Raw genomic sequence first — 18,099 nt, 5'->3', positions numbered from 1 at the left:
TGCTTATATGCATCATGACAATAATGTAATTACAGCTAGGATACCCCTGGAAAAATTACATTTCAATTTTAATGGAAGTTATAATTGAAGTAGAAATACTACATCAGTACATTTAATGTTGCATTTAAACAAAAAAAAAAATCCTGCTGCATTTCAGTGAAATTATAGCACTTTTATAATAAAGTTTCCCTCAGTGATTTTTTACATTATATAAGCCTCATATATCTAGTTGCTTTTGTTCTATTACGTTATATGAAAACCCCAAAAACTAGAGTATTTTAAGACTTTTGCCTCTCCTCTCTCTTAGGCCAAATGCATGCATGTATTAAATATTCTTACAGGTCCTGTTTTCCAGACTTGTCTGTTTAGCTGCCTTCCTCTTGAGTTTTTACATATGTTGTAGAAAACCGGACAGTGAACTGAGCCCTCATCACCACTGGGTATCCCAGAATGTCCCTTCTTCTGGTTTTCTTCTAACATGCTCCAAAAAGGATTTCTCCTTTTCATCATACCACAGTGCTAACCCAATCTGTTTGGAAATAACACTCAAGTCTCCTCTTCCTGCACCATTCACCACTTAGATCCCTTTCCATTAGTATTTGATTTCCACTTGTATTCATACATTTTGTGGTTTTTCCCTAACGCTGCTCAAACTATTTAAAATACATTAAAAAAAAAAATCAAACCCAGTGATTGCAAATTTCTCCATCTCAGCACCAATTTCAGAGTTAAGCAGATTCCTCATGAGCCCACAATCAGTCTCTGAAAGGTCCTATTTGAGCACTTAGCATTTGCTGCTAGAGTGTCTCTTTGAAAAGGTACTTACTGACTTTGTGGCAATTTCACCTAGAACTTATTTCCAAAACTTATACAGAAAGAATCCTATGCAGGACACCATCAAGAGCTAAATTAGAGTGAAAAATTAAGCACATCTTCTGCTTTCCCACCAAGACAGTTACTCTTTCAATGAAGGATATCAGATTGGTTACACTTGATTTTCTCTTGAAATTCTTTGTTGCTTGTTTTGAGACTTAAACAGCCACAAGCCCCAACCCTTTGGCAGCCCAAATTCTAATAATTTGATCATGTAGCATGTCTTTCCAGACAGAGAAGAGTTTCTGGTGATAGAATTGACAGATTTCTATAAAAGCAGAACACTAGATAAACCAATAAAGATACAGGATAGTAGATTAACAGACTTTTAAACTACAACTGTTTTCTTTCTTCCCTTTCTATCAGCTATCAAGAAGTATACAAGTTATCTTGTGAGATCAAAGCAGTGTTGACTCCTACAGACTGTCCTCTGCCATTTCTCATTTCCCAACTGCACAGCATGCCTTCAGCTTTTCTTTCTTCCTCTGACCTCTAATAGAACCTGTCCTGTTGTCTTCTACTGCTCCTTGCAGATTGTAACTGACTTTATTCTCCTTTTGCCTTTCCCAATATGCTTGTGCCATCTTTTTATACTGATCTTTAAGAACTATCTCCAGTTCTGACAATAGTGTATTTTTGACTACAATCAAATATAGTCCAAATGGCCTCTTATTACACTTCCTAACTCCCTCTATATGAGGATAGTTTGATGATTTGCATGAAATACAGTATTTTTGAATATCAGAAGTTCCTTTTGGTTTTTTTTTGACTTCTTTTTTTTTTCAGTTCTTTTCACTTTTTCTTCACCTATGAACACAAATTCTCAAGAAATAACTGCTTTCCATTCCTGTACACAGGGGGGAGAAATAACAGCATCACATCTGTGTTAGTCCCACATTCTTCACCTGAAGAAGGCTGATAGCCTAGGTAGAAACTTTGTTTTTTTTTTTTTGCCTCTTAATATGAGCAACCTGTTCCCAGAAAGTCACCTGAAAGGACAAAGTACTGTCACCTTCTTTAGAAGGTCTTATTTTGAGAACAATTCTTCCAAATCAACTCATCCTATTCTATGCTTTCTACTGTAAAAAAATAAAATTTGATATATTTTAAGAGAACTTCAAAATAGCATTCTTAAATCACAATTCCTTGTCTTGGGAAACAACTGTTTCTCAGTGCATCTGTAATAATTTCTGATAGGCTGCTTCCCAAAAAGACCAGTAGGGCAGGGTAAGACTCAAGCATCTAAGAATGATTTTAATAAAGTAAAAGCTACAAATAGGACAGGATACATGAATACATTTTAGCAAAGAAACTATTTGGTAAAGGCATTATTTTTAGGTGAGTTATCTGAAGAACTGTCTTGTCTAAAATAAATTACTGCTAACCTTGCACCCCATCTTTAGAAGACACCTCAAGTTGAAAGGTACAGCAAGTTACAAGGCAATCCAGCCTGCATCATAGTTTTGGAAAATCTAGTCTTTTCAACTCCAGGAGCCATTCAGCTTTTCCTGCTGCACAGATACCACTCCACTAGGATACCTTTCACAGGCACATTAAAAAACCATACTGTAACGGTACAAAAATGTTTCTTTCCACTTCCATTGTTGAATCCAGAATCACAATTTTAGGGCAGAATGATTTCTTATAGCTACCTAGCTTGTTCCTCTATTACACTTGCCATAAGCCCTCATGCTTGGGAACTCCACATTTGCTGCCACTCTAATTCCTTGCTTCAATATTCCACTGGCCCTTTTTGGAAGAGTACTGCCTTTGCTACTGCTGAAGAAAAGATGATGGCTTTGATCAGCTCAGCAGCCTCAACCTGTGAACTAGTATGCAGTACCATTTAAAAAGAATTATAATTTGTAAACACAAGTTCTGAACTTGCTCTACGCAGGAACATTTTGACTGTCCCCTCTAGTATATTCAATTTGTATTTTTAGTTTTGTATTTCGCCAAAACTCTGACAGATGACAACATAAAATTTATTTCCTGACATAGATCAATGTTTCTGTGAACACAGAGCAAATAAGCAATTCCTTGAACAGGAACCTGTACCAGTGTTTTGTACTAAAGGTAGTACCTTATTCTAAGTAAAGAATTCCTTGAAGGAGATCAATATAGGATAACCATAACACTGGTTACAAAAAGGTGCTAAATGAATGCTTCATTATATTTTCACATATTTTTATGCACTTCTGAAATTCAGTTAAATAGCAAATGTTTTAATACTTCTATCATAAAAAGCCTAGGACTGCACTATGGTATTAAACACCAAGGATACTGAAAGTGTTTCTCTAGACCTGTTACCTGTCTTTTCAATCACATGAGTGACCATTTCTCTGAAACTGCATTAAAAAAATGGGACTTCTATTGACTATCACATCAAAGCAGATTTAGTAGCATTTGGTAAGGTTGTAAGCACACAAACCCACTATTTATGAAGCAGCTCTGCAAACTCATCCTGCGTTCTCTTATCCAGGTGGCACATTTTAGCTATTCAGCATATTTGTACTTGTAGAAGTCCCACTTACACAATTTAGTCAACAGTGCTCTTATTAAGCAAGAATGGTTAAAATCTAGCTCTATACTTTAATCATGCTGGCTTTACTAAAAATTTTTTTTTACTGTATATTAACACAAAGACTTATCTGACTCTTTTGCAGTATAAATAACAATTAAATTCAGTTAAATTCTGAGAACACACAGTTTTAAAAATGCACAGTTATAGATCTTTTGCAATATCAGCTTTCTTGTCAAAAACACTTAAAATATATTCTCTAATGTATCACAGAGAGATTTCTACCAGACTTGCTGAGAAGTATTTACAGTAATAACTATCACTGTAAAAGGCCAGGATTTTGTTTACTTTCTTGGTGAAGAACTGATCAATCATCTTTCCACAGGAATCACTGCAACATCATCAAACATTACAGTTCCAGAACAATCACTGTGGCAAGGTAGGAGTAACTCCTCCCAGGAGCAGAGCAGCACACTGCCTTCACACAGCACATGCACCCTCGGGAGGAGAGCGAGGAGACAACAGACCTTCGGTGTTACCTATTTGTCTCTCTAGATCTGCTGCCTCGTCTGGTGTTGCGCGGGGGAGGACACCAGGGTCACTGAAACTAGTACGCAGCAGGGTCCCCATCACGAAAAAGAAAAGAATCCCACCAATTGCAGGTATAGCAGGCGTAATCTTCTCTGACAAATATGGGCAACTGGAAAAAGAAAAAGAGACAACAATCAACAACAAATAATGTAACTTGCTCGCAAAAGCTCTTTGCCTCTATAAATGCATATGAAGAATTCACTTTCTTTTCTTGATGCATTACTTGCTTTGGAACGTTTACTGAAGCTGAAATTTCTGTTTATGTGTTCTGCAATTTTTCATAACATGTTCAATATAATAAAGGCACAAGTAGCATAATAATGACCTCACTATATGCAATACTCATTTACATAAGAAGATAAAATATTTTTATCGCAGCATAATGAGCTTATATATTTCTTCACCTGCTGCCCAATTACATAAAAGTAAATTGGGCTGAGAGAGGAAAGGGGAAATAACATTAAGAAGCCCATAACATGAAGCAATAAGCCACACTGAAATACATAATTAAGTCTATAAAATGGATTTATCATCCACCAGAAAGATGGTGCTCAAGAACATGCAATGCATTCCTTTAACAGTCTTGGTGTATATCAATATTTTAACATCTCTACTGATTTTCCTTCTTAACCTATTTCTTGTAACTTAGTAAATTTGTTTATTCATTTACAAAATAAGAAGAATACGAATAACAGTTCAACAAACCTGGGAGCAAACAATCCAGGGGCATGCCTATAGCAACATCAACAGCCCATGACCAGGGCATGTTTACCAGATTTACAATATACAAGCAGAGTTTAAGGCTGGATTAAGCAAATTTAAGCAAATTTAAGTTTAAGCAAATTTTCCCCCATGCTTCACATATGACTAAATCAAAATGGACAGAAACACTGGAATCCAACCAATACACAAATATAAGTATCTCTACAGCTCTGCAAAAAGAAGGGATATGAACACTTGGATATTACAGAAGCACTGCAGCACCATCTTAGAAAACACACAGGCTGAAGACTGTCTTCATAGCCCTTATGTTAAGTAGGTGTGGGTAGAATACCAGGATGGCTTCATGTACTCCTGTTGCCTGTGTAAGAAGTCATAAAATAAGCCTAAAAACACAAGTCAAAAATCAACAAGTTCTAGGCCTTAGGGCTTCATCTAAAGTTTCTAGGTATCGATCAAATTTAATTAACATTATCTTCTCTATTTCTGCTGACTGACTTAAATGATCATTCAGACGTGCAAGCTTTTGCACTACAAGTCAGTTAACCTCAGTGGAATGTTAACTCTAAGCAAGTGATGACAATGTCAGCTCCACTGTCCGTCTCTTCTGCAACAGGATGGGGAGAGAATGGAAACACTTTTCATACCAGCTGCCATGTAGAAAGCATTTATCGCCCTGCATAACCCTATTAAAAATACGTGGCTGCTTCACCAAACCTAGAGGATTTAATGGATGCAGTGAGTCCATATGCATTACACGGTGTACACCATAACAAGTGGAAATCATATCTCCCTACATTAATGCAATACTAGAGGCGCCACAAGTTACAAACGATTAAAAAGATATCTGGGTATTAAAAAAGGTGAGGCCCAAGAGACACTGGGGTTTCACACAACAAATAGACTGCTGAAATGCTAGGAAACATCCTTCAAATGTATGCTTTTAGGAAAATCTTCAAAGACCCAGATTTATGATATCAGTGCTAGCTAAAGGAAGCAGCAGCAAGATGTAAGCCTTGGTAGCTATAAGCCTTGCTCCTCTCATGTCAGGAGAAGCCAGTCAGAATGAACAGCCAAAGAGAACCTTTCACACTGCATGAATGTCCTACTGCTCAATTTATTTCTCGACACAAAGGACTACTGAAATCAAAACCACTGTAATGTGCTCAGAGAAGAGTACAAATAGGCTGCAAGAACATATTTTTAAAAGGATTAGAGGGAACGTGTACATTAATGAACGCTAAATATAGCACAGTTCTCTCACTCTTCTATTGCATTATTCATTACATGTACCCAAGAAATTGCAATTGTGCTGAAGTCTGTTGACCAAACAAGAGCTGTATGTGTGTGAAAGGTAGCGTGAGATAATCTCAGGGTAGCACAGTAGGCACAGTACAATTTCAACACTTGCCAACACAAACCAGCAATGGCATTACATACACAAATTCTCACGGATACTCACAGGATGGAAACTAAGGGCCATCATGAGTCTAACATGTTTCCTTTTAACAGTAATTTCAAATTAAATTGGTAGAAAGAAAAAATTGATGTACTGAAATACTAACAAAGCCCAACATTGCTGAAAAGTGATGTTTTCAGTATAGTAAAAAAGCATGGAAAAATCTCTCTCTGTCTTGCTGAACCAAGTCCACCTGCAGTGAAAAAATCCCCACCCTCAAAGCCCTGTATAATCTTCACAACAAGCAAGTGTGAGGTAATCTGCTTCGCCTAAAGTCGCTTTCAAGGTTTAACAACATGTATTTTACCACCTTTGATTTGAAATTAATTCAGCAATAATGCAGAAAAGACTGAAGATGGCATCTTTGGGAATAATAACCAAGTAATATTCCACCAATTAAAAAATTATTTCAAGCTGAGAAACCAGTTTCTTACAGCAGCTCCTTACAGAGATTCAGACAGTAAGTCTGGGCAAGACCATTTAATACAATCTGATTTATGTACAGACCATATAATATTACATGGGCTCACAGAGAGCTCGACAACATCTCTCCTTTAAAAACATCCAATTCATTTTTTAAATACTTGTGAAATAAATCTAAAAAAACTAAACCAAACAAAAACCAGCAGATACCATTACACCTTTTTTCTTCACATTTGTTTAAAAAAAGGGGAAAATAATCTTACTTCTCCTGAGTTATCAAAAAATCTATTAAATGTGCCTTCAAATTAAAAACATGGATCTTAGCTGAAAATTGTGAAAAAAATCTGTAGGAATACACTTGCATATTTATATATTTTATATTTGCATGCTTATGTAACAAATATATTTGTACTGCTACATTAAGTCAATATTATTTCAAACACTTCTAGTGTTACTACTTTTAAAATTGTCAAATACTGAACAGAGAAACAGATTATCCCTCATGTTTGCCCAGATTCCTTACTTAATTTAATTGAGGATGTATCCCTTTAGGCAGCAGCTTCCCTCAGGTATTACAAGAATTATCTTTTTTGAAGGGTATTTTCAGTGATTTTTTTTTTAAAGCAAACACTAGTGGGTATTTCCTGACAGCAAATTTGAGAATTCTCCCTGTAAAGGGAAACCCTGTGCAGAGACCTGTCCACTGCCAGTAACACTTTGATAAACAGCAGAGAGCTCCAGGACAGATGTCTGTCTTACTGCAGAGCAAGCAGTGACAAACCTTTTCCAAGTGGCACTTGGTGACGATTAGATGTGAACTGACATCCTCAGTTTACATCTTAGACAGGGTAAAACAGCTGCTTTAAATCAGCATCTGTAAGAACAACAAGCATCGACTAGGTCTATCCCAGAAAACATATTTTTAGAAAATATTTCTAGACCACAGACCCTTAGAAATTGTTACTGTGAAAATTGCTTTTTCAAACAAGAATGTTTGGATCCGTATACAGCAAACTGTAACATAACTTGAAGTTTTGAATTAATTGAGAACTTTGATACTTTTAGTCCTGCTTTTTGCTTGGCTTCTCAGCTGCTTTTTTGAAGCATCATGTGAAAGTCTGCATGAGTGTAGGAGGGAAAAAAAATCTGGTGGAAGACTAGTCTGTCACAGCTCGATAAAAATAAAAACACCCTGGCACAGAAGAGATAATTATCAAGCATCACCCTTGTGAACAAAGGATGCAGAGGAAGTACAAAAGTAACTCTTACCACCCAGCAGCCCTCGTAACTGTGTAACCATACTCCCTGTGGCTACTGAGATCAGCAGAAAAATGCATCTAGAAACTGTGCTAAGGAGCACAGTCAGAGTCCTACAACTTTCAAGCATTGTCATTAGAAAAGGGGAGGAAAGAAAAGAAGTCTCCTGAAGGCTTTTCCTGGAAAGATGATGACTTTCCTGAAAGGTTCCCTGGCAGTTATTCACTGATGGGGAGACTCAGTAAATGACAAATCTATCCAGTAGAGATATCTGAAGAGGGGCTGAGCCTGTATTAAAAAAAACCCAAAAAACAAAACAAAACAATAAAACCCCCAGGGTTTTATACATTGAAGATTTAAATTAATATTTGCTCAGTTGGCATACAGAAAAAAAATACAAATTTAATGCAAAGATGAAACAGCTAGCACACTTAATTACACTAATTAAAAAAAAAGCCCTAAAAGCTTGGCTTGCAAGACTGCTAAGAGGATACTCTATGTCAAGCTGTTCATCAATATATACTCTTTGTAGCAGACATAAAATATATGTACTCTAGGAAAAATATAAATATAGTTGAGTGACATAACATGAAGAAATAAAATTGTTTCTTTTCCTACATCATCTTCATTTCTATTTCTGCACATACTGCCTGTTTAATATACCAGTGGCTATTGGCATGCAGGTGATGTCCAGCAGAAGGCAGAAGGCTGGCACTGGGCACCCTGGGTTCAGCTCCACGTGTTATTACAAGTTAACATCTGAATGAGACAGGGCTGCTTTCTTTAAACTGGCCCAAGGGGTTTGTTGTTTCTCCTTCCACTCTTATTTATGGCTCTTCTCAGCTTACCCTTCCTTTCAATTCCACTGCATCATTGCTCCAAGCCACTGTCCCAAACTTCTGCCCTTGTGCCAACACAAATCTTCATCATGTTCTTTTGTGAGTGGAGTTAGTTTACTAAAATGTATGAAAATAACACCATTTAGTTGACTGCTCTTTCTGTCTAACAAACCAAACATGAACCTGAAAAGGATATAAGCACAAAACAAAGGAAAAAGAAGCACACACAAAAACTACAGGGAGAGGGAATTTTGGACAGTGGGAGGAGACCTCAGTTTCAGCAGTTTTCAGTAAGGTTTTCATTCAGACCACAGCTTCCTTTGAAACCATGTTCTAACCTTGACCTCTTCCAATTTAGAGATGGCAACAGAATACCCATATATAGACAGATTAAAGGCAAAGCAAGACTCTGGGCTAGCAGAACAAAAATAGCTTATAACTTATTTTTCTAATGATAAGTTGCCAGTGCAGCCAAGGACATGCATGAAGAGCACACGGGCAGAGGAAGACAAAGATGGGCAAAACGTGAGGGCACAGCAAAGACCTTGGAAGCTGCTGCCTGATAAAGAATTTATAAAGATAAACAAGACAAAGAGAATGATCAGAGTGAAATACTTTCACTGTTGTGGGGTTTGGAGGCTTCCTTCTTTTAACTTGTTTTTTCAGAAGCATGTTGCTGGCACAAAAAATGTGGTATAATTTGAGTATAGATTAGTCCAAGTAATGTAAATTCCTAATAAGATTAGCTAAGGAAGTTTTGCATTAGTTTTCCACATCTGCTTCATTCTTTTGTACAGCTTTTAAAATCCCTATTGAATTGTTTTAGGGGATATTAAGGAACACACAGACTAATTTCAATAGGATTTGAAATTTACTTTTAAAAAAATTAATTTACTTCATTATTATTTGTTTTGAGCATTCTTTCTAAATCATACACTCCCTTATTGTACACTGGTAAAGCAACTTCAAAAACATACTTGATAAAATACAAGACAAAAATCACTCTTCTGACGATTTGCTTCATTTTAAATTCAGGAAATCTGGAATGCTGCAAGCATGTGAAGATTATGGAAAACAGAACAGTTGTTAAACAAAAGGCAGAACGACAACAGGAACAGAAGCAATAGCCAGAATACTACCTCCTCATCATCTTAATAATCTCAAATATTATGTCTTAATCAGAAAGGCATATTTATTGAATGGATTCAGATGAGAGGCATTGACAGTTTATTCTCTGTTTTACAGTATTAGATACATCTTATTTTTTCGATACTTGCTGTATTTCTTGGGGCTAACTCCATTTAAAATTAATTCTAATTGAAAATAATTTTAAAGTGGAAACACATATAAACTAGTAGTGATTCTAGTGTGTAACTAAGTGTCCTAGCCTCTACCACCATGTAGAAATGGTTACTTAAACAAAGAAGATTAATATGATGAAATCCTGCAGATTACTGAACCAGCATGATCCTTAAAAGTAACAAGGTAAGTGCTTCATAGGTTCTCTCCAACCTATTACAAAATAAAATTAGCTTAACATTACCATGAAAAGCAAAAGCTCAACAACTGGTATTCAAAGTTTCATGCAGAAACTGAATGCAGTTTAGTCTTTAAACCTGCTCAAACCCATGAGCAATTACCAAGAATGAAAGACTTCAGAGACCTCTCTCCTCTGGCTCAAACCTGCAAGCATTCAATGGAACTCGTTAGACCACTGACTCCATTAAATTGTAATGCATTACCATTGAAATAAGATTTACACTGGTTGGATTTGGATGTAGGAGCTCAGATGAAGCAAAGCAAGCACTGTTGATTAGGACATTGTAGAATATAACCACAAACTCTCTCCTACAAGTAAAGATCTCAAGGGTTTAACGAGCAGATATACAACAATCGAAGTAACAGCCTTGCATGACCTCCCGATTTTATTGCTATGTGAATTAACTCCAACGATCCACTGTCAAACTTCAAAGCTGGAATAAATAAAATGCATAATGCAAAATGAACCTGTCTGCAAAACAGACATGATTACTGAAGCTCCTGCAAGGGCAATTTTATTTTACTTTGTTCTAGAGATAAGGAATGTCTTTGTTTTACAAAGCACTATTTTTGAAACTATGATTCCATCAACTGTTGGCCAGAAATTTCCAAGCAAGGTAGTAAGAAAATGTGAAATATCTACCAAACTGGTAGATGCATCAGGTGCCTGACTTATGAAAAGTCAATGCAACTATAACATAGCCTCAAAAGACAAACTTAGAAAAGGTATAGCTTCCAAACATGCAGCAAATTGAAGTCTTGCTTTATTTCTATTTCTGTTCCCTGACTAAGTACTTACTTGAAAAACTAAAAATATATTTGTACTTAAATTTTCCAGTTTTGCATGAAGTGCAAGGTTTGGTCTTCATAGTGTAAGACCACCAATCAATGAATTCCACTAAATACATAAACTTGTAATTTCTTTTAAACAGCCCATATAGAACACTTTCTTTCCTGTTGTGCTTCATATTGCTTCCTTACTACTTCTTATTATTTCCTGTTATGTGATTTTATAACTAAACCATCAGGTTAATCCCAACTACTAATGAACTGAGATGAAAACTGGGACAAAACAAGCGGAAATGCCTTACTTCACAACTAAGTCCCTGAAGGAGCGTGAGCTTCGAGGTGATTTTTCACAGCATCCTCTGGAAACTGAAGCACACACAAATAAGCTGCTGCCAGTTATTGGACTCTGAGCTTTCAATGAGCCATAGCTTGTTTTCACCCTCCCCAGTCTATAAGGTCTAAAGGCTAGATGTAAAGCCCAGCTCTTGCTAAAGGGCAAAGGCCTGTCAATGCAATCTCTGGTCACACTCCACTCTCACTTACCCTGTTATAGCACAAATGAGCTGGCTAATGCTGAGCTAAAACAGAAAAATTGTTCTTCATCTGTTCCCTTTTCCAAAACGAACCAAAACCACCAAATTAAAAAAAACCAAGACCACCAAACTCAAAAAACTCCCAAAAACACCCATCTTCTGTTTGATCCATTTCCAAAACAATTTAATTCACTGTGCACTTAATGAGTGCCAGAGAACAGGCAGGAACACACAGAAGGCAGGATGAAGTTCAGCTGTGATTTCTAGACCCACTCAGCTGCTATATGGAAATCTCACCCATAATCATAGTCTTAGGAATAGTGGATACAGTATCTTATTGCCTTGATTTAACCTGGCAGATATCTAAACACCACACAGCTACTCATTCATCCTAGATTATTATTTTTTTCACTCTTCTTTCCTCTGCAGTTCTCTGTATCACAAGTCTTTTGTATAGAACACAAAAATGAACTTTGCATCTAAAATACAGGAAAAAATATTTACAATCTTAACTTCTCAGTGAAAGCCACTATAATAAAAGCCTTTGAATATTCATTGAAAAGCAGATGCAGCACTTCCTAGGGATCCTTTACTTATAAAAACGGAGAACTGATAATGCTACTCACATACATATCAAAAGTATATATCACATTGTTATAAATAGAGCAACTGGAAACATAAAGCGAGGAGGAGGATAAAATCAAGAGAGCTTAACCTCTTCCCCAAAAGAAGCAGAGCTGAGCAATTCAGAAACTTGGTCATAAAAAGACTCAAGAGGCTTGTTTGTAGTAACTTCACTGCCACGGGTCTCCACAAGTGCTGGAGGAGTTTTACCTGAAATGGCATCCCTGCTTTCTCCTGCTGCCTCCTCACAGTCTCATGTGAATCTCTTGTCCCACACTAAGCACTCATTGGAGAGGCAGACTGGCATACTGCAGGCTACTTCAGACTAAAAAAAAACCCCAACAACTAATTTGCACTCATGATTCCAAAGCAGTGCCAGATCTCCATATCCAAAAATGGGTCAGTTTAAATATATCAACTTGCAAAGACCAGCTTGAGGCAAATCATTTATTTCATAGAAAAAATAAAGCACACAGTGCTTCATCTACACAGAGAGCATCACCACTATAAATATTTGGATTAGCAATACAATTGAAACAACTAGGAATAGCCTTTGACTGTTTTGCCTTAGAACTGGGATTTGGGTGCAAGTCACAGAAGTCCAGGCATGAAAAGTCTAAGAAATAGACTAAAATGTAAGATTGCTTCTGAATTCCTAGAGTTTAGCAATGTCATAGCATTTAATTACCTTCAGGGATGTGTGCAGAAAAGCTTGCAGTGTTTAAGTAATGCAACACTTTAGTCTGAATATTTCCTTTTTTTTGGAAGACATTTAAATGCTCTTTTTAGACTTCTATGTTAAATACTTATCAAACCTAGATAAGCATGTTCAAATTGAAAAGAAAAACAAAAAAAATTGATTTATATTTCACTTTTCTCTGTACTTCCACAAACACATCACCAAGGGGCACTTTCCTCTTGGGAAAAGCCATTGACCAAAATTATTAATTTCATATTCTCTTTCTGAAGACTTCTATAATTCACCAGAAGTTATTTCTACCATACCTCAATGCTATATTAAATTAGGTGACTAATAATTAATAATTCTGTATTAAATAAAAATTATTAAATCACCCATTTAAATAAGAAAAAACATATTCCAGCATATTTTCTTAAGCCAGCTACATCAAGAAATACAGATCACAGAAAAGTACAATAAACTTATCACAGAAATGTTACTTCAAAAATTTAAAACTAAGGATGAAAATCATCCCTGTGGATGGTTTAAAGTTCAGAGTATTACAGAAGATTCCATAGCAAGCTCAAAAACAAAAAAAATTCCACATTTAAAATTATGCTCTTCACACAAATGTCACCTAAGTACTACAGTTCCTTTACAGTTACATGATGTACACTAACCAAATATTTTGATTGCTAATGCATAAACCAGATCTGAATGTAAAATGAACTAAGAAATGCCCAGTTTTTACAGTTTCTTAAAAATATTTTATTCAAAATTCCCACTCAGTTTTAATTTTTTGTCATATGCAAATTTCCTTTACTAGTGTTTCATTGAGATTTTCAAGCCTTTTCCCAACTAATATGCAATTTTGTCCAGTAATTATCACTACCCCTAATTTTAATGCAAACTAAAATAGGATTTCAGATAGGGGAGATTAACAAACACAGGGTGTTACTGCTATACTTCTTTGAAAGTGTAATTTATTTCTTCAGTTTAACATCTGTCTATTTTTGTCAGACTGCCAAATCTCCTAAAAATTGTCACAAGAAGGTAAAGCAAAGAAAAGGTCTTTGTTACATCCACTGTGACTATAAATTTCAAATTCTTTTCTTCTTCCAACATTTCAATTATGCAACTTGTTAGCACCTGTATATGACACGATCTCCACTGAAAGAATACATTTTTTGCCAGTGTTTATACAGACATCAGCAGACAGCTTTGCAAGTGGAATGATGTGAACTCTCTCCCTAAGGCAAACCAGCCATGAAAATCAGAGAAAAGCTCAGTTACTTCATTGTTCCCATACTATACTCTCTGGAATTGTAACGCAAGATTTATTCTCCATCTTTCCACAGTCAAACATGTTCTGCTGTCCACCTTCCAGTTTCAGATGCTGACACAAAAACCATTCCACAGTCATCTCAACTATGCAAATACCGCACCAGCTCTTGCTCTTCACTTTGGCCCTTTTACATAAACAGAAAACCAGCAAGGCACGAAGCTAAATAGAAATGGAAATCTTTTGAATACCTAAAACAATTGCACAGAAGCTAAAATAAAATGAAGATTGCAATTGGCTGTACAAAATGACATCACATTACCGCCTACATCACCGTAGCGCACCATCTCTAAATGTACATCAGCAATGTCCAACCTATTTCACTGAGTCCCTCAAGAATTGACATCATGAGGTCCACGTTTTGCCCTGGTGTTTTCATTCTTTAACAAATTTTGCTGCTTTGCCAGTCCCTCAGACTTTCTCCTACCTGAGAAGCTGCCTGGGCTCTTTTGCCAAATCTGAATGCACACATTCTTCATGCTACAGCACCAGAGGAGAGCTGCAGATTTTACAACATTCCCCCATTGTCCCAGTTTATCTGAGGATATTTGCAACTGAATTTAAAGAGAAGCTGCTATCCTGCATTAATCAGTGGCTTCATACACAGCAACACAAACAGACCATAATGAGGAGGAAGGTCCAGAGTTTGGTAACCTTCTACAGCTTCTTGTAACTCGTCTTATGATTACATCTCTTCTCCATGGCAAAGCTGGCCTTTCAGGTTGGCAGAACATACTACAGCCAAAGACACGAGCTACATAGAACTAAGAAGCATGCTGCTTGTGTCACTTCAAATAGCTACACTAAATTAAAGGATAAATGCCCAATGTGTCGCTCCTCCTTCTTTTCTGTGTCCCTTACATGACAACAAAGTTCAGGAGTTTTCAGGTTTGTGCCCAGTTTCTGAATAGTTTTTCTATGAAAAGATGCAACATAATGGGGATTTATAGCATTTTCTGTCTGCAAGTGTTGAGAAAGGAGCAACCTTGGTGCATCTTGCTCCTAGTTCTAAAAATTACACTAAAGCTCACAGTGAATAAATGACAGAGCAAAGTGTACACCTAACACTGCAGCAGAGTAAGCAATTCCTATTTACAAATAAAAGGACAGACAGGAGCACAAGCTTGTGTTTCTTCGCAGGTATACAAAACCCCTTTTTCCTAGGCCACTTCCATTCTTTTCTCATATTTGACAGTTTGTCAGATACATTTTTATTCTGTCCATGAAGTCAAAGCTTACAAGGATACAGAAGATTCTAATGAGATTTTGCTGAATGGATGAAAAAAGGACTGAAGACTACACATCTTATAAAAACAAGACATTATCCTAAACCACACTCTAATCTAGAGAGAAACTTCTATTTCAAATTTATGTTAATTTAAATACTAAACATTATATTTTTGTCCTAAACTTCAATATAACATTAATAACCTCGATGTCCCAAATACATACTAACAACCTTGTTTAAAATATGCAGAAAATACTAGGGCTGGAGGGAAATAAACATGCAAGGGCTACGACTGTAATTATCCTATTCAGAAAAGCTACAAACCTTAGAAGAGCAAGCAGCATAGCAAATACCAAGTCACCAGTACAGCTGTATTCATTCTCCTAAAAGATTTTTAATGCACCTACTCTTGAATTAAAATTCATAGCCACAAATTCATATAAGCCCTATTACTGGTGTCTGAATCCTCACTAACACTGAGAAACACTAAGATAAGAGCTCTCTGCAATTTTTCAGTCTGTCAGAATGCTAAAGAGCCATTAAAATGTAACAGTCCACATCTGCCAGCCCAGAATCACTGCCAGGCTTGTGTTTCAGGCTCATGTACTACGCAGAGGGTATGATCATCTCACTGTGAGCATCCTCAGGACAGCACAAATCTCCCTCTTTGAACATGAACACATTCTGCTGCTTCTCAACAGCAGTGATAATTATTCATAGCATCTTCAGCAGTATTTTTTTCTGTAACCTGAAAAAAAAAAGTAAACACTTGTTCTGAAAGTCTGTCCTACCCCAGGATAAGGTTCCAGGAAAAGGACAGCATTTAGGAACATGATTAACACTAATTGTAACAGGACCTAGTGCCAATATGAATCCAGTCTTTGAGAGAGTTTTATTCATTTGTACTTTATTAACCCCTTCTCTCTTGTTCATGGAAACATACATACAATTGACAAAAATAATTAGAAAATCTGCAGGCACACTGCCCGTGACAAAAACCTCAAGGTATTTCTCATATGGTACTGAAGATCTAAATTAAATATTAAATCTCTATGCTAAGGTAATCAGCAAAAGGGCAAATAAAGGCCCTGATAGCATTACTGGCCAGAAGCAGTCTATTAGAGCCAAGCTGGTATAGGGAAGTGTCTAGATTACAAAATAAGTACTGAAAATATTTTTGAAATATATGGTGTAAACCTCTCAGTTGTTAATACGCTACATTACAACACTACAGTACAATCATCTCTATTTTGTACATGACATTATAATATTCATACTAAAATTAGCTAAAACTATATAAGCATTTCAAAACAACAAAGAAGCATTCCTTATTATTTGAACTACTCTGCAGTCAGATGCATGTAGCTTAGCCAACCCTCTGCAGCTGCTTCGACACCATGCCAATGCCTTCACTTCCTCAGCTTTTCTATCCTTAGGAAACAATCTCTGGAGACCTAATGAGTATTGCACAAACAATACTGTATCCCCCAACTGTTGCTAAATAAAAAAATCCATCTTTGCTTCTTTTGTTTCTTTTGAAGGACACTGAACGTATGCATTGGACTTCAGTTTTGATGAAATAACATTTTATTTTCTTTCAAAAAGGAGACAGATCAACCTAAGAGAGGCCCATTACAATAGAGGTCAGAAACAGTTCAGTACATGGGGCAGGAGACCAGGAATCAGTTAAGCTGGCTTCCTGGATCAGCCAGCATTCTGTAGCGTGACCTTGTGCAAAGGCAATTCACCACACTCTGATCCCTTTCCTTTTTTGGAGCATACACCTATCCAGGACACATTCAAGACAAAATTATGTGCCAAATCCTGCATGATTATAAAAATTTCCCTGGTTATTTATTTTTATTGGGGGACTTTTTTTGTTGCCAGTGGACCCTGATGATGGTCTTGGACACTACTGTACAAAAATACTGTCTAAGCAGCAAGCAATCAGCTGGAATCTCTAGGTAATACTGAAATACAAATAATTACTAACAGGAAACACTGCTTGGCTTACACAATACAACAGGGGAAGAAAAAAGAGGAGGACTTAAAATAGAAACTCCATATGTTACTAAGCCGATTATTAGTTGTCTCATTAAAAAATTACGATGGTTACAAAAAAATTAAGAAAATTTATCAAGCCAAAAGTGTTCCAGATTCTCCTAAATGGACAAGGTGTTGGTCCTTCATAAGTTTTAATCTTGCTTTATAAAATGATACAATTCAGCTGCAAACAAGAACTTTACTGGTTTTCAAATATATTTAGTAGGAACCTGATGCTGACAGACACATTAGGAAGTTTCTTTCCAAGTACAAGCAGCACATCTTTGTCAATATTTTAGACAATAAGGAAATTACTTCAAAGTTCTGGGGGGTAAAAAGTTTCTAGAGATATGTGAATTATTTTTTTTCTGTAGAGTGAATGATAATGAGAAAAAAACATGTTCCAAGAAAGTAATTTCTTTCAAAAAAAAAAAAGCCCTAGACTTTCTGAATTTCAGGTTCTGAGCCTTGAAGCAATCAGATATTATCTATTTGCTACTGTGAGGAATAACAGTAGTCCATACAGACCAAAGTAATTTCCTCCATCACCAACATGCTGAGAGTAACTTTTTGTTGAGAGTCCAGATGAAGCTCCTCTTCCTCTCAGCCTGCTTAGTCATTTCCACTCCTGCCTTGTGT

General features: G+C 36.4%; 1 protein-coding gene across 5 annotated transcripts in view; it reads right to left on the bottom strand.

Annotated features, from left to right (window-relative positions):
• ZDHHC14 (zinc finger DHHC-type palmitoyltransferase 14) overlaps nt 1-18,099 on the bottom strand; it is a 92,686-nt gene that overhangs the window by 36,760 nt on the left and 37,827 nt on the right. For 3 of the 5 annotated variants that reach the window (XM_041423651.1, XM_041423649.1, XM_041423652.1), the window contains one exon: nt 3,922-4,094. In XM_041423651.1, the coding sequence (XP_041279585.1) occupies nt 3,922-4,094 (173 nt within the window). The remainder of the gene's footprint in view (nt 1-3,921; nt 4,095-18,099) is intronic. The other 2 variants (XM_041423650.1, XM_041423653.1) reach the window with 1 other exon arrangement.

The sequence above is a fragment of the Onychostruthus taczanowskii genome, unplaced genomic scaffold, assembly GCF_017590055.1.
Source record: "Onychostruthus taczanowskii isolate IOZ18803 unplaced genomic scaffold, ASM1759005v1 scaffold8, whole genome shotgun sequence".
In the NCBI taxonomy this organism is placed as follows: Eukaryota; Metazoa; Chordata; class Aves; order Passeriformes; family Passeridae; genus Onychostruthus; species Onychostruthus taczanowskii.
This window is presented reverse-complemented; position numbering and strand designations above follow the sequence as displayed.